The following is a 23,214-nucleotide window of genomic DNA, read 5'->3' on the forward strand; positions in this document are numbered from 1 at the left end:
GGAGCCTTATGTCCACAGGCAGAGCCCAAAGGAGGTGGAAATACTGTCTTTAGAGTCCATCTGGCTTTCTACCTGTTTCTCAGACAACATGTCGCTTCTTGTAGAAGTTATGTCTGGTTCTTCCCCCAGCCCCATGCTCCCAGAAGTAAGACCGAGATGCATATATTTACAAATACCTTGGCCATATAGTTTCGTTCTTTTCTGACTAGATCACAGCTTAAATTAACCCATTTATTCCAATCTACATTCTGCCACATGACTGGTTACCCATGCTCAGGTCCCATGTATCCAAATCTGGTGAATCTCTAGCACCTTGTTCTATCCCAGAATCCTTTCTGCCTCCTGGATGTCCCACCTCCTATTTCCTTCCTAAGCCATAGGCCATCAGATTTATTATTTACAGGTAACACATCCATACAGACACAAGATATTCTCTCGACCACTTTGGAAGGGCAGCGTCTCAAGTAGCTCATGTTGGCCTTTAACTTGTTATGTAGCCGGGGATGATTGAACTGCTGACCCTCCTACCTCTGCTTCCTGAATGCTGGGACTGTAGGTGTGCACCACTGCACGTGGTTAGTGCTGGGTGCTAGGGATAGAACCTGGAGCTCTGTGTATACAAGGCAGGCGCTCTACTCATGAGTCTACATCTCCAGACTCCCATCATTATTGTTTTAACGTCCCACACAGCACCACTCTTCTGTCTGCAAGGCTCAGAGTCTAGTGCCATATCATTCTTGGGGGAGGGCCTCAGTGCTCTCCTCACATTCCTAGCTTTCAAGTTCACTCTGCCACCCCACGCCTTGCATTCGCTGGGGACCAGGGATGAAAACATCTCGCACGCCGCCCGCCTCAATGCTTCTGAACATCCCTTCAGACACGCCACTCTGGTTGTAGGGCCCTGTGACTAGATGTCTGATCTCAGCACTTCGATGGAGGTCTTCGGATCGCTGTTTCTGGTGTCTCCTTCTCAACTCTTTCTGCTGACAGATGCCTCTTGTGTGTGACGGTGCCATGTGAGCTGCCTGTGTCTTATGTTTTGGGGACTGCAGAAATAAACTGAAACCAGAGAGAGTCTGGGAGCATCCAACGCTTCCACTACGGGTTACATCACACGTCTTCAGTTACTTTCTTTCCATTCTGGAGACTTCACATAATTAAAACCATCCCCAGCCAAACACTCAGTAAAATTTATACATGCTGCTTGAATTACTATGCAGTCGTATCCCAGAGTGGCTTTCTCAGAGATTAGTACTTCATTGAAATGATTCCTCCAAGTAGGCTGAAGCCAGAAACTGTGGAAACTCAACATTTGCTTTATACAATAAAACTTCAGGACAGGGCCGATTTCTGAAAAAAAAAAAAAAAAAAAAAAGACTTTTTTTTTTTTAAAATAGGATGCTCACTTGAGGGGGGGGGGCAAAAAGCACTCTTAGCAGAGCCATGTGGCATGATTCCCAGGTTGAGTTTCTGTCTCTTCAGACATAAAAACTGATAGAATGTGGCTCTAGATGCTCTCATCTGGCACAGGCACATAACAGTGATAATTACTGCTTATTGAGCAGTGCCGTGGTCTGCATGTGGTGTCTTTGGTCCCCTGGAGGCTGATGTGTCAGAGGATTGATCTGCCGTGTGAGTGTGTGGGAGGTGTTGGACCTTGGGGATGGGGACTTGGGCAAGGCCTGTAGGTCATTGGTGGTGAGTATTAATGGCTTTTCTTGTTGTCTCCACAACATGCCTGACAGGAACAGCTTATGAAAGGAAGGGTTTATGTTGCTTCTCACTTGGAGGGTGTAGTTCCTCATGGCTGGGACAGCATGCTGGCAGGGATATAAGGTGGCTTTGCACCCTTAGTCAGGAAGTGGAGAGAGGTGAATTCTGGTGCTTAGCCCACTTTCTCCTTTTTATTCAGTCTGCTCTCCAACCGATCCTTACGCTGAGGGTGGGCCTTCCTTCCTCAGACAGATATTCCGTATAGCATAGCATTCTCATAAATACACCCAGAGGAGTTTCCTATGTGAATCCAAATCCAGTCGAGTTGATAAAGATTCGTCATTGCAGAGTGTTAGTGTGGCAGAGATTAATGTAGTTCTCAGGGGACTCATTTAGTCCCAGGAGGCTCTTCCACTTCCTGTCTGGCCATGTTACCTCTCCAACTTGTGTGTTCTCCATTGGAGTGCCATCCTCCACGAGGTGACTTAGCTAAGAGGGCCCTAGTAGGGTTGGTCACATATTCTTTGGATTTTCATTCTCCAAAACTATAAGCATCAGGCTTGTGAATATGGTAGACAACATTAATTGGATTTTCTCTTCCTTAGGTTTAAATTTTTTTTAAAAAAATGTATTCTTTAATCCTTTTTTATTCCCCTCCCAATCTACCCTCTGACTGTTCCACATCCCATACCTCCCATCTCCAAGAGGATGTCCCCTTCCCTACCCCCACCCCACCAGACCGCCCCAGTCCCTGAGGCCTCCAGTCTCTTGAGGGTTAGGGGCATCTTCTCTGACTGAGTCCAGACCCAGCAGTCATCTGCTGTATGTGTGTCGGGGGCCTCATATCAGCTGGTGTATGCTGCCTGGTTGGTGGCTCAGTGTCTGAAAGATCTGGGGTCCAGGTCAGTTGAGACTGCTGGTCTTCCTATGGGGTTGCCCTCCTCCTCCTCAGCTTCTTCCAGCCTTTTCCTAATTCAACCACAGGTGTCACCAGCTTCTGTCCATTGTTGGGTGTAAATGTCTGCATCTGACTCTTTCAGCTGCTTGTTGGGTCTTTCAGTGGTCAGTCATGATAGGCCCCTTTTTGTGAGCACACCATAGCCTCAGTAATAGTGTCAGACCTTTGGGTCTCCCCCTGAACTGGATCTCAATTTGGCCCTGTTGCTGGACCTTCTTTTCCTCAGGCTCTACTCCATTTTTGTTTCTGCCGTTCTTTCAGAGAGGAACAATTCTGTGTCAGAGTTTTGACTGTGGGAAGGCAACCCCATCCCTCACTTGGCGCTCTGTCTTTCTGCTGGAGGTGGGCTTTACAAGTCCCCTCTCCCCATTGTTGGGCATTTCATCAGGGGTCCCCCCTTTGAGTCCTGAGAATCTCTCACCTCCCAGGTCTCTGGTACATTCTAGGGGGTCTCCCCACCTCCTACCTCTTGAGGTTGCCTGTTTCTATTCTTTCTGCTGGCCCTCAGAGCTTCAGTCCTGTTCCCCTCACCTAAGACCTGATCATGTTTCCCTGTCCCCTCTCCCACCCAGCTCCCCCTACCCCCTTCTCCCAGTGATTGCTTTCTTCTCCCTCCCAAGTGGGATTGAGGCATCTTCACTCAGGGGATTGGGCCCCCGGGCTTGTTAACCTTGAGTTCTATGGATTGTGTTCTGGGTACTCTGAACTCGTTTGTCTAATACCCACCTTATTAGTGAGTACAAACCACACATGTCCTTTCGGATCTGAGTTACCTCACTCAGGATGATATTGTCTAGTTTTATCTACTTCCCTTTGAGATGGGTCTCACCAGGTGCCCAGAATGATTGAATTCATCCTATGACCTAGAAGGCCTTGAACTTCCCACGCTCCTACCCTCAGCCTCGAGAGTAGCTGGGAATGTGGGCTCACCTTGGAGTTTGGCTTCTTCACAGTTGCCAGCACTGCTTGGATCATCTCTGTCTCACTGGATGGGCTGAGGTGGGAGTCCTCTGGGGAGGATAGTTCAGATGTCAGAGCACCGGGGTTGACCTGCAGTCTCTGGTACTGTCCCACAGGTCATCGTGGAAGATCTGCCTCCACGCCACGATTCCCTCTTGAAACATAGCAACAACCACACCTACATCGTGGACAGAAGCATCCAGCCAATTCAAGGGGAGGCCTTGCAATGAGTGCTGAGAATATAATTAGTAATTGATACCCAGAGCACTGCCTCTAAAGGAGCCTTTATGGCTTTTCCCTGTGGCCACCCCACTGCTGGAGTTAATTACTCTATCCCCACTGCCCTGTAACACTCAATTTACAATGCTTTTATGCTTCCTTGTTTGTTGTGTCTTGGGTAGCTAGACTGCAGATCTCTCCCACTGGCCATGTTCATTCATTTCTACATAACCTTCATTCATTCAGGGAAGCCCTCTATTTATTGAAGTAAGATAGGCAGGCTGTGTATCTTGGGACAGTAAGGTAGGCTCCCTTCAGGCTGAAAGGCATTTGGTTAGGATTAGAAACTTCGATGAGCTATTCCCACTGGTGATCTCTGTCTAGTCCTAGGTGAAGGCACCAGGCTGTTAGTCCCCCACCAGAGCAGCACTGGGACTCCAGAGATTGGGGACTGCCTTTGAGTTTGGCCTGAGCTACACCAGGTCAAGCCGGGTTCCATTAACACAGAGAGAGCTTTTGCCAATGAAGACGTAGTCCTTGACAGTCTCCAGGGAGTTACAGAAAAACTACTGATGGTGCAGACAGTGTCAACTCGGCTTTAAAGCCTAGAAATCTAAACCCCCTTTTTGATTCCAGCCATGCAATGGGATTTGTTTTGAAGTGGTCATGTACCAGGCAATGTACTGACCACCACTGTTGGGAAACAATGGGGCATGGGAGCCTGACAGCCAGTCTTCTTCCGGAACAGGCTTTGGCAACTCAGACTTGATGGTGTCATCAGCACTGATTGGCTAAGGATAATTGCAAGACACGGTAGTCATAAGGGTGACTTTTATAGGCTGAGGATTGAGTAAGGAGAGCAATGGAAAGTGCAAATATTTGTCTGTGAATGTGTGACGGTTTGTGTTGATGGTCAGAGAGGCAGGCTCTAGAGTCACCTGAGATGAGCTTTTAGATTTACAGATTAGGTTCGTCTCTGGGTATTCCTGGGTGGGACCATCTTGATGAGATTAAATAAGGCAGGGACACCCATCCTGTGTATGTGGCTTTATGTAAGAGAAAGACATGAATAACATACAAATACACACACAAACATCTGTATATGTGAGTGCTCATATATACATATATGTACATTTGCATACATATATGAACATGTATGAGAAGAAAAAGGTAAGAAGGGAGAGAGTGGGAGAAAGTTTGTGAGAGAATTACACACACACACACACACACACACACACACACACACACACACGTCATTTCTCTGTCTCTTATTATTCTATCTTTCTGCCTGTGTGCTCATTTGTTTTATATGGAAAGATGAAGGCGAGTTTTTTTTTTTTTTTTAAAAAGAAGGGAAATAAAGGAAGACTGAATCGTTGCTGGAGTGTGACCCGCAGGAAGGAGAGAGTGATGGATAGAGAGTGCCGGCGTCAGGACAAGCAGGGAGACTGGCATAGGCCCAGGGAAGAGGGTGGAGGGTTAGTGGTATGTGCGTGCGTGCGTGCGTGCGTGCGTGCGTGCGTGCGTGCGTGTGTAGGAGCTCGAGTGTGGAGAGTTGTCTCTGCTTCCTCAGGGAAGCTGGGAGCATGGTAAAAACTGCAAATGGTTTGTTTTCATCCGTGACCAGGCAGGTGGGGGTTGGAATGGTTAAGAGTTAGGCCTGGGGGAGAGAGGGGATGTCAGAAAGGTCCTGATGGGAACTGTAGGGTGCTTGGGGTAGCCAGGCTGTGTGGAGAGAATTGCTGAGGCTAGGATGATGTGCCAGGTGAACACAAGGAAGACTGCGGGTGGGATCAGGGCTCCTAGAGGGGCTGGTGAATGGCGGGAACAGGATCTAACGGAAGCGTGATTCTCCAGGGAAGCGCTCATCCAGCGGCTGCTGAACACCAGCTCTGCTCCGTTATGGGGAAACTCTGGGAACAAACAGAGGGATTAAGATACTTTCCTGCCCAAGAGTGGCTCAGAGCTGAATAAGTCTCTCAAGGGGCTGATGGGGTCCAGAAATGTCACTGGGAATGACTCGCTGCTGGAGGGACAGTGGCCAGCAGGTGGTGTGACTCATGGGGCACCATGAGTGCTCATGGAGAAAGTTTAGATTTCAGTCTGCTTGATTATTTCTTTGGGGCCATGAACAACTTCTTTGCAGCCAAGGTGTGGGAATTGTGTGTGTGTTTGTGTGTGTGTGTGTGTGTGTGTGTGTGTGTGTGTGTGTGTGTGCCTGCGCACGTGCGCGTGTGTCATCACCAATCATAATACATGACGCACACAATTTCTGGGTGGAATTACTATTTTGCCTCACAGTTTCACAGGGCTCAATCTACCATGCTTGGTTGATCCCTTACACCTAGCAGATGAGGATTCTACCACTGAACCACCAATGCAGGTGACTCCATGCATTTGGGTAGAACATCATGGTGTCCGGAGAGTGTGGCAGAGGCTAGTCTCCTCTAGGTGGGCAGGAATCAAAGAAAATAACATAGGGAAGGCCAGGGCTCCAAGGACATGGAGCTGCCTGTAAACTGTTGCCTCCAACCAGGCCCCACCTTCTGCAGTTCTCCCACCTCCCAGTAGTTATTTGAACCTATCAGGATTAATCCAGTGTTAGTCAGAGTTCTCCATAGGAGGAGAATGAGTGGGGTGTATATGTATGTGTATGTGTATGTGCATGTGTATGTGTATGCCTATGTGTATATGTGTGTATGGATTAAGTCTGTTTGTGTAGCAGTCGTGCCTGAGAAATGGGAACCTGGTGGTTACTCAGTCCTTAAGCTTGGTGTCTCAGCCGTGGACACGCTCCCTTTTTGCACTGGGGAGACCAAAAACCAGCTAGCTGGTGACTAAATGCCTCTGCCCTGTGCTGAAGAGAGAGGCTTCCTGAGCAGCAGGAACAGGCTGTGGGAACAGACAGGTCAGACCTTACTGGGCTTTAATGTCCACACAGAGCTGCAGGGGATTTTATTCCACAGTGCATCTGGGCATTGCTATCTAGGGCCTGAATTACCTTCCTTCCTGTCCCAGAGAAGCGGCCTGCAAGTTTCACTGATGTGGGGCCAGGCAGACTTGTCCCTCACCCCCTGGGCTGTAGGTTTTGGCTGAAGAGAAGGAAGAGGAAGCGGATGTCTCTGATGGTCTGTTTCTTGCTTCCTTTCTGGTTTGTACAGAAGAGGCTGGATCCTCCAACTGGCTAGTCCAAATTCTAGATAAAAATCTAAACCAACAGGGACTGGAGAGATGGCTCTGCAGTTCAAAGAACTGACTGCTCCTGCAGGGGACCTGGGCCTGTTTCTCAGTGTGCACACGGCTTACAACCGTCTGTAGCTGCAGTTCTAGGGGATCTGATGCCCTCCTCTGGCCTGTGCCAGCATAAGCATGAGGTGCACATACATACCTGCAGACAGTCATTTACATAAAATAAAAATGTTTAAGTCCTTTAAAAAAACACCGTTACTCATGGGGTTTTTCCTTTGAGAGAATGTTACCCAACTCTTCAAGGACCCAGACACCCCACCCCCAAAAGACCTCTCTGTTGGACTCATGATGGAACCAAGTACAAGGTGATCACCCAGATCCTCCCCCCTCCTTGTGTGTGTGTGTGTGTGTGTGTGTGTGTGTGTGTGTGTGTGTGTCCCCTTTTCTTCCTTTCAGCATTTGACATGTCAACTGGGGCCAAGCAGGTTTAGAACTCTGACTGGCTGCAACCACCCTCATCGAGGATGACCAGTTCTGACCAGATACTTCTTTGTTCCTGGCAGGCCACCTCTCCCCAGGTAGCTATCAACCCCCAGGAGTTCCCTGCGTTGGGGTAACCTTACTCCCAGGTTACTCTCTCAGGGAAGGCACATTGCTTCTGAGTATAAGGTGCAGTGGACTATCACTGGGAACATTTCATTTCTGAGATTGCACCCTGTGTACATGGATGAAGAATGTAAATGTGTAACTGTGGGAATGAGGTCACCTGTGATGCGGAAGCTAATGAACGCAGCGTGCCATGTGACCAATTAACCATTCAATCTGGGTTCTCACAAGATGGGGCATGCCGTTGTCTTCATCAGGACAGCAGTATGTGGTCAGGAAGCCCAGACACTGGGACTGGTGTGGTAGAAGGTGGTTTCTTTCCATTCTTTTGCTGTTCGTCGATAATTAGGTGAGGAAGCTGTGGACCAGTATATGAAAGAAGACTGCCATAGGGTTAATAGTTGGGGACCTGGGAAGATAGCTCAGCGAGTAAGAGGACTTGGTATACAAACATGGGGGCCTGAGTTCAAATATGCAAAACCCACTTTAAAAGGCTGTAATCCCAGGGCCTCGGGTGCCAGAGACACAGAAAGGCTGTTAGCTCGTTGCCTCGCACCGGATTCAGCGAGACTCTGACTCAAGAAGTTAAGTGGAGAGTGACAGAGCAGGACACCCTCTTCTGGTGTTCGGTGCATACAGTACATGCAGCTGCACGCCTGCATGCGCAGGCATTCTCTTTCATCCACACAAGAACTGGTAGGTCCTGCATTGCTAGGAGAGCATGGACAGAGTGTTTGTTCTTTAAACGTGACTTTTCTCTGGAAAGATATGGAATAAACCCAGCGGATTATCACTCAGACAAAGCTCTGGCTTTGGAAATAGGTGATCCTCTTATACTTCTTCCTTTTCCGAGATCATCCCCATCACTCCTAGCACCAGTGTGTCTGAAGGGCTGAATCCCAGTCTTGGCATGGACCTAGTACCCCATGAACCAAGGAAATATTTCTATGGAGATTCCCTGTAGGGTGGGCCAACTGAGTCGGGGCTCTCTGCTTACAGATTAATAGGCCACTGTTTGCTTGTGGCGTCTTCTTTTGAGGACTTTGCTGGTTACTTCTGAGCACCGAGACACCACATTGTTGAACCAGTGTTTGAAGCAGTGCCTCTGTGGGCAGACACTGGCACCTTCTGGCTGACACCTTCCTGTATGGGACGGGCACATGGGATTCTTAACCTGAGGATGCCTTAGGCTGGACTCTGAAGTAGTGGTACCTCGTCACTCGAGAACCCTTTCAACACTTTGGACCAGATTGCTCTTAATGGCTGAAGACTGACCTATATGAGATATTCAGCAGCATCTCTGACCCCAAGCCTGAATGATAGTGTCACCTTGTCTTGTAGCTATATGCTACATGCTAAATGATGCTAAATGCTGCCAAATGTGTGTTGAGAGGACAGACCACCTGGGCTGAGAACCAGCCTTCTTGGAGCTGAGAAGGGTCAGAGAGCTTCCTGGGGGAACATGGCGTAGCCCTGTGCATAGAAGTGGCTGAATTTCCTGTCCTGTGCTGGTGTGCAGCTTCATGGTGCCCTGGCCACACGAGCCCCAAGGATTATATACTACAACACTCAAACTCGGCTGAGCGTGCCAGACACTGACACTTGGATTTATCATGTCCGGGATGGGGCCTAAGATTATGCAGACCTAACGAGCTACTAATTAATGTTGTTGCTGCTGATACTCAGATGATGCCCAGCGAGAATGCAGGTCCCTGGGGGCCAACTCGAGATCACCGTGGGTATTTTTTAAAAGTTATTTTATAGTTTAAAATTATATGTGTGGGAGTATTTGTATGTTAATATGGGTACCTGAAGAAGCCTGATGAGGGGTTTGGGTTCCTTGAAGCCAGAGTGGATGGTGGTTGTCAGTTGCCCAACGTGGGTGCTCAGAAACAAATCAAATCCTCTGTAAGAGCAGTAGATACCAAAGGAAGACCACAGTCGAATGCATGGAACGATGAAGGAACTTGGTGCCCTTGGGGAGTTACAGACAGCCTGGCATTGTTGGAGCATTCGATGAGTTTGTGTCTGTGTCTGCAGCTGTGCAGCTGGGGAGGCGTTTCCTTAGGAACTAAGGGTGAGGGTCATACATGTGCCAGTGTTATGTTAAGGTCAGTGGCTGTAGTCTTAGGCTGCGGCTGTGTGATCAGACCTGCATTGAAGAAAGACAGAGTCATCAAAATGAGCATGTGGGAAACTGTTTAAACAGTCAGGAGGAGAGGTGTGGCTGCATCAGGGAGCTTTGGTAAGGCCAGGTGGGATGGATCTGAATGTAAGATTCTAGCAGCTTCCTTCTCTTCCTGGATCCTGGGGTCCTTGAACCTGTTGAGCCCAGAGCCGGTGTCAAGGAACTGACCAGCGGTGTGGTCTCCCACTATTTACCTGTATCCTTCAATGTCACCCTTCAGGAATGGGAATGCCAATGGCTACTGAAGGACATGCTCTGCTCTGGCCCAGAGGCTGGGGGGAGGAGAGTCATTACCCCATTCCTCCTACCCACCCCCACACAGTGTTCAGCCCTTTCAGAGCCCTTTTATCTCCCCCTCTTCATTCTGATTGGGTACCCTTTCAGGGGGTTCACCTACTACCATGTCTGATAGACCTCCAACTCCAGTATAACCCAGTCTCCCTAATGGCTCTGATAAGCTAGCCCACCTCAGACTGATTTCCTCGTACTGTCGCAGCTTGTGCAGCCTTTGCTTTAGGGGCGATAGGTGGTCACTGTTCCCTTTTTCTATCTCCACAGCAGTGAGACTGTTCCCCTCACAGTTAGTGAATCTCCCTGCTGCTACCCCACTTTACCTTTTTAAAAAAGCCCCGTCTCCCTTCTGAACTCTGAGATCCCTGTCCTTGTTTTAACCCCCAGCACATTATTGTCAGAGTCGTGGAGCCCAGGATCCAGAAGCAGATTGAGCTCCAAAGTCTTCCTTGGCATTTTAGAACTGGACACACAGTGAGTGGCAGCTGTGGGATGGACATCGCCGGCCTGTCACCAGGGGTGGCATATTTTGACCGAAGGGACAATGCACCTACCTGATCAAAGTACATGTGTGATGTGAGATGTGTGATGTGGGCCATTGGTGCAGACTTCCAGAAAAGAACAGGAGCAGAGCGGTCCCTGAGGGGATGATGTGGTTGTAATGGACTGTTCCTCAAAGATGAACCTGGAGGAATGCTGTGAAACTCATGAGGACCGACCCCAGGGAGGGCTGTAGCGGAACGGTGAAAGGGGACAAGTCAGGAAAAACAGTGTGTTACTTTCTGCCTCCTGAAAACCTGGTACGTCCCCTCATTAAGACAAGACACAGATCTTCGTGGCTCCCTGACTGGGAAAGATGGCTTCCTTTGGGAACCTGGTTCTTTATTACTGAGCACAACCCCAGGAAAGCAGATTGTGTTTCATTGCTCATGTTGTGTCTCCAAACAGGAGAGGAGAGGGAGGGGCCGCGCTGAGCCTGAAGAAGTGTCCAGGAGCTCTTCTCCCAATGCCACATGAAGCTGCCCTCAGCCCCAGCACAGAGCCAGTGGCCGCGCAGCCCTTGGAGATGGCTTTGCTCAGCAGCATCCTGGCAGCCTGGGCCTATATCTCAGGTGGGTGCTGATGACTGCCGGCCAGGGCTGGGACCCGGGCTGCTTCCCTTTGCCTGGGTCTGGTCTTCTACTAGGAGAGAAGTGAGTGGTCACCCATAGGGAGGCTCTGCTCCATTGGGTTGGAGATGAAAGTTCTTCGGGTTACTATTTAAGCGGGATGTTCTCTAATTTGGCAGGTGAATACCAAACAGCTTTGTCTGTCTGGAGAAATGCTTAGTTTCCTTTAGTTATGGAATACTGCTGGTTTCCCTTCTCAGCACATCAACCAAAACAGAGGAATCCTCCAGCCTGAAAATTTCTGTAGTCTCAACCCCATACAGGCCTGCCTCTCTCTCTCTCTCTCTCTCTCTCTCTCTCTCTCTCTCTCTCTCTCTCTCTCTCCCTCCCTCCCTCCCTCCCTCCCTCCCTCTCCCTCTGCCCCCTTTCCCCCTCCCCTCTCCTCCTCTCCCCTCCCCTCTTTCTTTGTGTGTGTGTGTGTGTGTGTGTGTGTGTGTGTGTGTGTGTGTCTGTGTGTGTGTGTTTCGGGGGTCATCTGAAATGTTTAAGAACCCTCTGGAAGAGAGGGAGCCAGGAGGTATGTGAGTCTTGGAGACACTGGTGTTTAATGGCCTCTTCATGATTCAAAGCTGTGCTCTTCAGCAAGATGGCTGACTTTCTTCTCAATATTTTCTTTTCTGACAACCAGACACTGCAAAAATATAAAAGTTGCTATTTAATAACACATGGAAATGCTTTATCATTTGAATGATCAAACTTCTGTCTTGCCGGAGTGGCCGTTTTAATGTTTAATGTTTGGATAACTTGCTTGTGTTTTGTTTTGCCTGGAGTTGTATGGATGTTGTATGAAGGATGCGAAAGATCCAATTCGACTCCCTTTAAGGGAAGAGTTTTATTTTCTGATTTTCCAGCCGAGGTGCACATTGGCAACTTAAGGATTCAAATGTAAAACGCAATGCTTCTATTTACAATGGCTGGGTCATTGTAGGGAGACTTCTGAGGACCAGCCCGTCTGCCATTTGTGGTTGGCAGGATGGAGCATGTCTGAGTTACTTTCCCGTTGGGTTGACAATGCCCTGAGAAAAGCAACGTAAGAGAGAAAGGGTTTGCTTTAGCTCACACTTCAGGGGTAGTCCATCACGGTTGGGGAGTCAAGGTAGCAGGAGCCTGAGCCTGAAGTGGCCTGCAGTGTTGTCTCACAACCAGGAAGAGAGAGCAGCAAGTGTGGACATGCTGCTACTAGAGCCTTGTTCTCTGTCTACACAGCCAGGATCCTCTGTCCCGGAGATGGGCCACCTTTCCCAACTGAGACTGATTTTTTTCACATTAATTAACATAATACAATCCCCTAAAGGATGTGAAATTGGGAGGGGTAAGTAAGGACGAGTGCAGGAGGAGCTGGGGAGGGGGAGAGTAGGTGACTATGATCAAAATACATTGCATGCAAGTATGAAATTCTCAAAGGGTTAATAAAAAACATTTTTTTAAAAAAAAGATCATCTGTCACAGACATTCTCGAAGGCGAGCCTTAATCTAGATAGTCCCTCACAGATGCACCTAAGCTCTGTCACGTTGACTGTCAGCATTAGCCACCACAGGGCATCTAGTCCTTGGGTGCCACACATCTTGGTTCTTCTCTCATGACTTAGAGAATCCAACTCTTATCCTGTTTAAGGAAGGCCTCCTTCCTGGGCATCCACACACTAGTGGGATTTCGCTCTGATATTTTTATAAATACAGCTTCTCACAGGCTGTCTTCAAATGCCCCATGTGCTTGTGCCACCAGTGTGGTTTATGCTGGAGACTGAATCCAGGGCTTCACGCAGGCTAAGGAAGCACGCTACACACTGAGCTACCCTTCTCCAGCTGTGTGGGGATAAAGAACACTGAAGCCAGAGTAGGTACATTTGGGGCTGTGACAACATGTTTGCACAGTGACTGGAGGAGGGTCCACCTACTCTGCCATGAAAAGACTTCCCCAAAGTGAAGCAGAGGGCAGTGGGAGGGTCTGGGATCTCCACAGGCTCAAGGATACCTGCAAACTATCTATTGGATGAAAGGGCCTCTGGAGAGAGCAAACAGTAGTGGACTTTGTCTCTCTACTCGGTACAGGGGGGCACCTGGCAAGTTTCCATTTTGACCAGCCTGACCCTGAGTTGTGACCAATGAATGTGGCAATTCATTGGATTGGCTGCTGTTTCCAGGGTGTCATGTGATCTTGTTGAGTCTGAGAAAGCTCATGGCCCTGTTTTTCTGTCTCCTCCAACCTTGCTTCTCCTTACGCCATTACTCTGGAATCAAGTGTTATGTGGGATGCAGTAAAACTTCTGCATGTGAGGGGGGGATGCTGAGGAGACAGCTCTGCTGTGGAAAGCACACGCTACCAAGCTCGACAACCTGAATTCGGATTCCAGGATCCACATGGCAGAAAGAGAGAACCAGCTTCGCTAGTTGTCCTCCACATACATGCTGTGGCACCGGTGCCACCCTCATCCCCCACCCTGTTAATAAATGTGGACATTTTTAAAAAATTAATAAGCATGGGCTAAAATGTAAAGCAAATGCCAGAAAGTGGAAATTTAGATCTCTAAAATGAGATTCATTATGTGTAATAACAAGACAGTGAGCGGCCGGAGAGATGGCTCAGTGGTTAAGAGTACTATCTGCCCTTCAGGAGGACCCGAGTTTAATTCCCGGCACCCACCTGGCAGCTCACAACAATCTGCATGTAACTCCAGTTCCAAGGAATCTCACACCTTCACACCAATGCACATAAAATAAAATAATAAGATAAAAATGATTAGAAATTAATTCTGAGTGGCTAAATAGATGGCTTAGTAGTTAAGAGTGAATACTACTCTTGTAGAGAACCCCAAGCTTAGTTCACCCCGCTCACACATGACAGCTCCCAACCCCAGTAACTTCTTCACTAGAAGACCCTCTTCTGGTCCCCACAGTCACCTGTGTGTAGGTGCACATACTCACATATGAATACACACAAATAACAATTTTTGATGATTCTGAAATCAGGAACATGCTTCGATTATAAAGGCAATAGTTTTTTTTTAAAACACAAAGATGAATAAAATAGGTAAAAATAGTTATTGTCCATGAGGATAAATTAGAAGCAAATATAAAAATATGGCAGGAGAGACTTGTAGCAACCCTTTGATCTCACCTGGCTTTCTCCCATGCCATTTCCCCTCTATCAGGTTGTTAGTTTCAATAGGACCCAATCTCTCCAGCTTAGTCTCAGTGCTTCGGTTGTATGTTGGTTGATCTTCAGTGTCACCCTAAATGGGTTGAAAGGTGACTAGAATTTGGGGCACATGTCCAGGTTTGTCTAATAGGTTTTTCAGAGATTGGTACATGGAAAGTGAGCCAAGTAGGGAAGACTCATCTTGAGTGTAGATGTCTCTATTCATAGGCTGCTGGTTCAAGTAGAACCAAAAAAAAAAAAAAAAAGAGGAAGAAGGGGGAAACACGTGCACAGGTGGTATCTTAGTGCTGTTTTCTGAGGCTTTGATAATAACAACCCTGAATAAAAAAAAAACTTAGGTGAGAAAGAAAGGCTTCATGTTAGCTCACAATTCCAGATTAGAGTCCAAAAACTACAGGAAGTTAAAGTGACTCGAACTTGAAATGACTAGTCATATCCACAGTCAAAAGCAGAGAGAGAATGAATGCATGCATGCTTGCAGAATAGGATTCTCCCCTGAATAGGGAATGGTGCCACCCAGAGTGGGCTGGGTCTTCCCAACTCAACTCAAACAAGACAATCCCCTCATAGACATGGAAACAGGCCAACTTGATCTAGACAACCGTCACTGAGGTTTCCTCTCTATAAAAGTCAAGATTGTGTTAAGTTGGTAATTACAGTGCTATACTTTCTGGGTGGTGTGTTTCTTGCTGCTAGCATTGATTGTTCATATCAGATTGCAGGTCAGTCCACCTTTCAGTGGGGACTTCAACCAGAATCCTCCAGGAGGTTTCCAGCCCTTCAGCCTGCATCATTTGTCCTTCTTATTCTGGGGACATCCAGCTGCTCTAACAATTGAGCAGGGATTGGCTTCCTCAGCTTTCCAGCTTGGAGACTGGAGAACGCTATAACCTCTGATCATGAATCTAAGTTCTCCCTCTGCCTTATTCATTCTGTTCCTCAGAAAAATCCTGACCAACAATGCAAACTGCTTCTTGTCCACCCTTGAGGCCCATTTCTTTAGCAACATGTCTGGGACTTGCTATTGCACACAATTGTCTGTCTTGGTTCCTTGGTTCTTTGTCTAATGAGTGTGTGTGTGTGTGTGTGTGTGTGTGTGTGTGTGTGTGTGTGTGAGAGAGAGAGAGAGAGAGAGAGAGAGAGAGAGAGAGAGAGAGAGAGATGGTGGTCATATGAGGTGTTTGAATATTCTAGGAGAGATCGAGAATGCTTTGTAAATCTGGGAGTCCTCTATTTGCCTCTTTCTTAGCCCAAAGTTGTGCTTTTCTGCAAGATGTCTGACTAGTTGAGGGTGTCTCAGACAGTGTTATACAGAGTCAGCTTGCTCTCTTATTACATGTGCAACCCTCCCACTTGAGTGAGGTCTTTTCTTTTGGCTTTTGTTTTGTATCTGTTAGCTGGCATTTCTGGATGTTGTTTGAAGAGGAAGAATCTGGGGTTCTGATTAAATTTCCTTTGGGGAAGGGCTCGCTTTACTCTCTGATTCTCCAGATAGGGTTGGTGGTTGTGCAGGGAGAAGCCAGCAGACCCACATGGCCTCTGATCCCAGCCGAGCCTGTCACATAGATACAACTTGTCCTATGTATATGTGGCATGAATCTCATGCTGTAACTACAGTAGAATGTGCTGGCTTTTCACAACAGCTACCCCAACATTAACCATTTCATAACTAACGATGTCAGTTCAACAAACACTCCCTGAAAAGAGATGATAAACTGTGTAACCCAGACGGGCTCCTAACTCATGGCAATGCTCCTGCCTTGGCCTCACAGGTACTGGTATTACAGTTATAATCACCAAACTTAGAATGACTCTTAAAGAAAAAAAGTTACTAAGGATAAGATGTTTAAATTTATAACATATAAAAAATCACAAATTTAATCAAAGAGTCCCAAGGAAAGAGTCCCAGGAGAATGGCGACAGAGGACAAGGACTGGCAGTTTGCATAAAGAAAAATGAAAATGGCTGCTAAAGCTGCAGAGTTTAAAGTTCTAGCAAATCCATGAACAGTGAGGACAGGGTGGAGGTTCAGGAAGGCAAGTGCATGCATGCAGAAGCCGATAGACTCACAGACGGATGGGTGCTCTCTGGGGAGCAGTTTGGCAGAATCTGCCCAAAGCCTTAAACTCGCATATATTACACCTTCAGCAACTCCACTGCCAAGAATTTCTTCTAAGGGAATAATTAGAGATCGAGGCAAGCACATTACTATGAGGACAAGAACTCTCAAAATCAGTTTGATGGAAAAGATGAGGAAAATTTGCCGAACAGGATATGAAATAGGAATATGTAAATGCTGTGCAATGAAGGGGATGAGAACAGGCCTGTATAAGGTGTAGTGTGTGTAGCCCTGCTGTCTGTCTGCTTTAAATGGGACTGCATTCTGCTCTAATTGTGAGTGCTAGATCAAGTAGGTGACTGGGTGCTTTTTATATTATCTTGATTTTAGCTATATTTTTTGTATGGTGTGTGTGTGTGTGTGTGTGTGTGTGTGTGTGTGTGTGTGTGTGTGTGTTACTATATGGAGATGTGTGTACATGCCCAGAGGACAGCTTCAGCTGTCATTCTTCAGGTACTCTCTGGCCATCCAGTAAGCCTCAGGAATCGGCCTGCCTCCACCTTCTAGGCCCTGGGATTAAAAGTATCCATACTCATCCCTGGATTTATTTTTTTTAAATGTGGGTTCTAGGAATCCATGTGCTTGCAAGGCAAGCGGTTTATATACTAAGCCCCAACAGAGCCTGCTTAGCTGTATTCTGTAAGAATAGTATTCGACTGGAAGACATACATTAGATAATTCCCATTTCTCTGTCTTCTTGAGCTCTGTAGCTTTCTGAGCTCAGCCTAGACTAGATTTCTATGTACCTAATTCAGAAATAAGATTTTTACCTGCCAACCGGTCTTCTTTACAGTGGTTAAGGTCTGTCTGCTCACCCCTTCCACTCTTCCATTACCCCTTCATGCCCCTCCATCACTGATGTGGTTTGAACTCTATCTTGAATTTGCCCAAATTACCATAATGGTACTGTCCACCATCATCCTACCTCTCATCCTGCTGGATCTGTATTTTTGTGGTAAAATGGCGTCTATAGTGCTGGAGTGAGGGTGCAGTTTACTTTATTTTATTGTTGTCTTGGGCTCCCTCTGCAGGACTGAGGACTGGAGTTCAGATCCCCATCACCCACATAAGTGCCAGTGAGTGTGGTGGCCTGCCAGCAATCCCAGCACATGGGAAGTGGAGACCAGGGACCCTGAGCTAGCTGGAGTGCCAGACTAGCCAAACGACTGGGTTCTGAGCTCAAGAGACAGACACTGACTTAATATGCAAGGTGGGGCCATCAAGGAAGCCACCACCAGATGTTAACCTCTGGCCTCCCTCTCCATAAATGTGTGCACACGTATTTGAGCAGGCATACACACAGGCACACGTCACTTGAACATACACATACCAAAAATAACCCAAGTGCTTTGCATGATCTAACTGTTACTGATAGTGTAAAATCATGGCCGTCTAGCGGAGCCGTCTAGCGAGGCTGTGGAGTTCTCGCACTCCTCCATGTTTCCCTGACTCCTGTTTTATTCCTTCTGTCTCAGCACTTGTATTGGGACAGTTAACATTTCCTCTCTTAACCATTTGCAAGCAACTCCTTACCCAGAATACAATGCTTTATAAATGGGGTAATATCATTAATAATAATAGCCTCATTAATAGTTCCTAGTAGGGTCATTAGAAAGAATAAATGGACTAGTTACTCATTTTAACTTAATGATTGGGCGATTCGGTGCATGTGCCTGGCTCTGGCTGGCTTCCCTCCTTGTAGAGTTTTCCTTTAAAGTTACCTTCTCAGTGAGTTTCTTGCTGGTCACTGTCTGCCATCAGCACACTATACATTGAGCTGGTCTTGTCCTCTCCTATATTTCTCCTTAGCACCCTATGAAAAGACATAGAAGGACGTCTAATCTCAGAGCCTCCCGCTCCATCCATTCCCACTCGCAGGCTTTGGTATGTCCATCGTCACCTTCCCCTTATGTTATATGTGAGTAGTGAATCAAATATATTGTCTGCACTGAGCTTTGCCCACTAAGCATCATGTCCCAGAGACACTGCAGGGCAGTAGAGAGAACCTTCTTTGTTCTGTTAAACAATGTCTTCCTTCTCCATAGCCGTCCCCTTGCCAGCGGCTAGTGGGCATGCTTAGATCTTTCTCAGCAGTGATAGGTAACCATGGCATACATAATCCAGTACGTGTCCAGAATCAGTTTCCCAAAGTACAATGGCTGGATCATGTCTCGTCCACATTCTAAGGACAGATGTCACTAAGTTGCCACCTAGAGAGCTTTTCTAATTCACCCATTTATAAAGAGATATATGCAAAGCCCCGGAACAGGATTGTTTTTGACAATCTGATAGATGAGAAAGACTCCCTAGGTATCATCTAATTTTTGTAGGCCAGGAGTCAGCAAATTCTGTTTTTCTATAAACTTCCAGAGAGTGTTTTCAGCTTTGTAGTTCAGCCTATGTTCTACCAGTTTAACTCCAGTGTAACCCAAAAGCAGACAGGCTATATAACTGGACAGCCCACCTTCCTTCCAGTGGAGCTTTGTGTATAAATGAGGGAGTCCTTTCAACTGTAGCTGAGGCCACAATGTTCCAGTCCCTGTTAGGGTGACATTTTTCACAGGACAGAGACCCATGCCTATTACTTTTTCTGTACTCAGATCCATTCCAAATTTTCCCTATTAGTTATTTCTTTTCTTTAAGAAATATTTACTTTTTATTTGTGTGTTTGGATGTTTTGCCTGCATATGTACCACCTTTGAGGAGATCGGAGCAGGCCATGAGATACCCCAGAACTGGAGCTCAGATGATTGTGAGCTCTTTTGTGGGTGCTGGGAACTGAACTCTGATCCTCTGGAAGAGCAACTGGTGCTTTTAACTGTTGAGTTCCCTCTCCAGCACCGTTGCTTGTTTTCTTAATGCTTTTCTTTATATATTGATCCTGTTTTTCTGATCATACAACTACTCTAATCTGCCATTTGATTTTACATATAGTAGTATTTTAGTGAAGAGGTTTTGCTGCGTCCATTGAAGGGGTGTGTGTGTGTGTGTGTGTGTGTGTGTGTGTGTGTGTCCCCGTCTGTCCATCTGTCCGTCCATCCATCTGTGTCCATGTGTATGTGTGCCTGAGGAGCCCAGATGAGGGTGTTGGATCCCCTGGAGCTGGAGTTACCAGTAGTTAAGAGGAGCCTGATGTGGGTGCTGGGAACTGAACCTGAGTCCTCTGTAGGAGCAGCCAGTGCTCTTGACCACCAACCTCTCACCTCAGGTCCCCAGCTTATAAAACTTGGAGTCTCACATGCTAGGGACAATTTGATGACAGAGGGTTTCCTTTCATGTGAGTCCACTTGTCGATACACATGAGGAGCTATCCTGATGTGCAGCCTGCCTGCCACAGTTTCCTGAGAATCCTTGAAGGCAGTCAACAACAGATAAGCAATCAAGAAAGCAGCACTACACGCAAAGATACTCTTATCACCATCATTTTATTGTATTTTCTGTGTGTATGGCATTTTGCCTGCGTGCACCATTTATGTGCATCATGTGCATGCCTGGTGCCTGAGGAGGCCAGAAGAGGGCGTCAGCTCCCTAGAACCGAAGTCACAAATGGTTATAAGGTGCCATGATGATGCTGGGACTTGAACCCGGGTCCCCTGGAAGAGTGGTCAGTGCCCTTAAAAACTGAGAAATCTCTCCAGTACTTATTATTGCTATTTTTTAAAATAATTTTTTTCAATCAACTAAATATCTGAAAAGCCACTTTTGTAAATGGTGGTACATCACTGCCACTGGCTGAGCTACTGTAGCTGCAGTTATCTGGGGTTTGAAAAGGGATGTAGAACTAAGAGTAATGTATACAGTGTATGAAATATACTCAGAGAAAAATACATAAATCATTTGTGTACCTCGACTTGAGCCAAGTAAACACAAATAAATACATGCGTGTATATACAGGTAAAAAAGTGCCTGCACCCACTGAGATAGCTTGCTGGCCCCATTTCCTATTCTTCATATGTATATACATATACAAATACATGCATGATTTAACACACACTGTTCCGATATAAAGTGCCCCTCAAAAGGCTATGTCTATGGGCTTTGTCACTGGATGGGGGTGTTGTTTTGGCAGTTTCTAGAAACTTTGGGAAATGGAGCCTAGTTAGAAGAGTAAGGGGTTCTTGTAAATACGTTTTCTCTGGCCTCTTCCTGTCTTCTTGGCTACTTATTGTCTGCCATGAGGTGAGGTGACCAGCTCTCCTCTGCCACACACTGCCATGGCCATATCAGCCCAAGTGCAGGGGCCAAGTGACCCTGGATCCAATCCCCTGTGTCTTAGTTTCATTTCTGTTGCTGTGATAAAATCCCTGACTCAAGCAACTTTAAAGAAGAAAGGTTTTACTTAGCTTACAGTTGCAGATAACAGTCCATCATTGCAAGAAGTCAAGACAGTAATTTGAAGCAGTTAAGCCTATATCATATCTAATATCAAGGCCAGAGAGAAATGAATGCATGAATACCTGCTGCTTTGCTCACTCTTCCTTCTATTATACAGCCTAAGACCCAAGCCTAGGGAATGGTGCTGCCCGCAGTGGGCTTGAACTTCCCCCATCTATTAAGACCAGCAAGACAATCCTCCTCAAGCTGACCTTATCTAAACAGTCTCTTCCCAGATAACTCTAGATTGTGTCAAGATGACAACTTTGGTTCTGAAACTCTGAGCGAAAATAAATGTTTAAATTGTCTGTCTTAGATATTTTGGTTACAGAGACAAAAAGCTAACTAATTATACAAATACATACACATCCACACACTCATACATATAATAAACTTATGGACATATAATGAATGTATTAACTGAACTTTTAGAATTTATAGTCATGATTCGATTTAAATATCATTCACGATTTAACTTTTCAGCATATTTATGATAAACACATGAACTGGGTTCTGAGAACCCAAAGTGACTCATGGATTCTGCTTTCAAATTTCTCACTGTTATGGAGGCAATGGCTGTATAGCTGATTATAGAAGAAGTACATAAAGTGCTGCCTGGGCTGGAGGGACTAATTAGTCAGAGGACATGGACAAGCATTGGTCTTAGTCTTCAGCAGTGGTAAAGTGCAGTCAAGTATGCACCAGAGTCTTTATCTTTCTTGGACCCCAGGGAAGCTAGTTTTCTTTCTCTTGCTGTGATGAAATACCATGACCAAAAGCAACTGAGAGGAGGAAAGCACTTATTTCGTCTTATAGATTACAGCCCATCATTGACTGAATCCAGGACCTGGAGACCACAGAGGAGTGCTGCTTACCAGCTTGTCCCCCTGACTTCCTTTCTTATATAGCCCAGGCCCACCTGACCAGGGATGGCAACTCCCTCAGTGGGCTGGACCCTCCTCCATCCAATAGCAATTGAGAAAACGACCTCAAAGATATGGCCAGAGGCCAGTTTGATCTGGGCAGTTCTTCAGATGAAGATCTGTCTTGCCAGGCGATTTTGGTTTGTGTCAGGTTGACAAAAAACAAAGGAATACACTAAGAAAGGAGACAAGTGAGCTGTGAACTCCATAGGCACTGGGGATGTGGAAGCTTCCTTGTGGAGTGCTTACTGCCTAGTGGGTGGGGAGAGAAGGTGAAGGGGGCCAAAGGAGTAGAAGTCAGGCTGGCCCTGCATGGGGCACATTCTACAGTATTCCTTGATCCTAAGCAGGAATGGAGAGACTGAGGGAGATTTCCTTCCAGCATTTCAGAGAGGCCTGGAGTGTTGCTGGAAGACTTACCTTTCCTATGGTGTAGCACAGAATCCCACAAAGAGCCATGTGTATAGTGATGCTCAGTGAAGAGATTCTGCTGAGCTCTTCCTTAATTCACACAACCCTGCTACTCTCCTTAGAGAGAGCCCATTTCATAAGCATATTTCCTTCCCCTTTAAAGACTGAACACCTCGAGGAGTGCAAGAAACCTCAGGCAGAGAGCGTGGTACACTGCTTGGAGACCAGCTGACCAGGCCAGATCTGGTGTGGCCTTCCTACAGTTTTCTGGGAACAATCTGACTTCCTGTCATGCAAATGAAATCAGCCTCAGGACCTCCCCTCAGGTCTCTTCCTGCCCAGGAAAACAATGACCCTGCAGGAAACAAGATAGAGTAATACATTTATTTTTATTTGTTAAAGGAAAACAACCAACAAAAGCCCTCTTCACCCTGCTTCCTGGGTAATTAACAGATGTCTGAGTGTGGTCAAGACCTGGGTGGGTCATTGGCCAAGAGAAAAGTGACCTGAGGCAGGAAATATTAGAGGAGTGTGAAAACAAACAGTTTAGAGCTCCAGTTTGATGTAGGCAGAAGGGTGAGTTAGCATTGATTCAAAGCAAGCTGGCTTTTTGCTTTGAAGCATCTGCTTGGTACCGGTGAGTCCTTTGCTCTGTCTGGTTGCTTTTACAGAACTTCTCTTGGCGTCTTTATCTGAGATGCTGCATGCAAAAGAAAATGTTTTCTTATATGTGAGAAAAACTAGTTAGGCTAGAATGAGAATAGCGGTTTCCAAAATGAAACCCATGTTGGTCTATGGCTATAATCTCAGCACTAAGGAACTGGATGCTGGAGGAGCAAGTCCAGTCTGGGCTACATAGCAAAATCCTATCTCATAAACAGACAAACAAAAAAACCCAACAACAAGTTAGGTCTGTGTAGCAAGTCGGTAAAGA

At 46.6% G+C, this 23,214-nt stretch overlaps 1 protein-coding gene across 2 annotated transcripts in view; it reads left to right on the forward strand.

The window, feature by feature from the left end:
* Positions 1 to 23,214, forward strand: part of Eva1a (eva-1 homolog A, regulator of programmed cell death) — a 49,052-nt gene that overhangs the window by 16,309 nt on the left and 9,529 nt on the right. Inside the window, exons 1-2 of one of the 2 annotated variants that reach the window (XM_087658751.1) lie at positions 10,512 to 10,924; positions 11,073 to 11,236. In XM_087658751.1, coding sequence (XP_087514877.1) covers positions 11,131 to 11,236 — 106 coding nt within the window. In that variant the 5' untranslated portion in view covers positions 10,512 to 10,924; positions 11,073 to 11,130. 2 annotated transcript variants of the gene reach the window in all.

This window comes from Rattus norvegicus, chromosome 4, assembly GCF_021556685.1.
Source record: "Rattus norvegicus strain SHRSP/BbbUtx chromosome 4, alternate assembly SHRSP_T2T, whole genome shotgun sequence".
Lineage (NCBI taxonomy): Eukaryota > Metazoa > Chordata > Mammalia > Rodentia > Muridae > Rattus > Rattus norvegicus.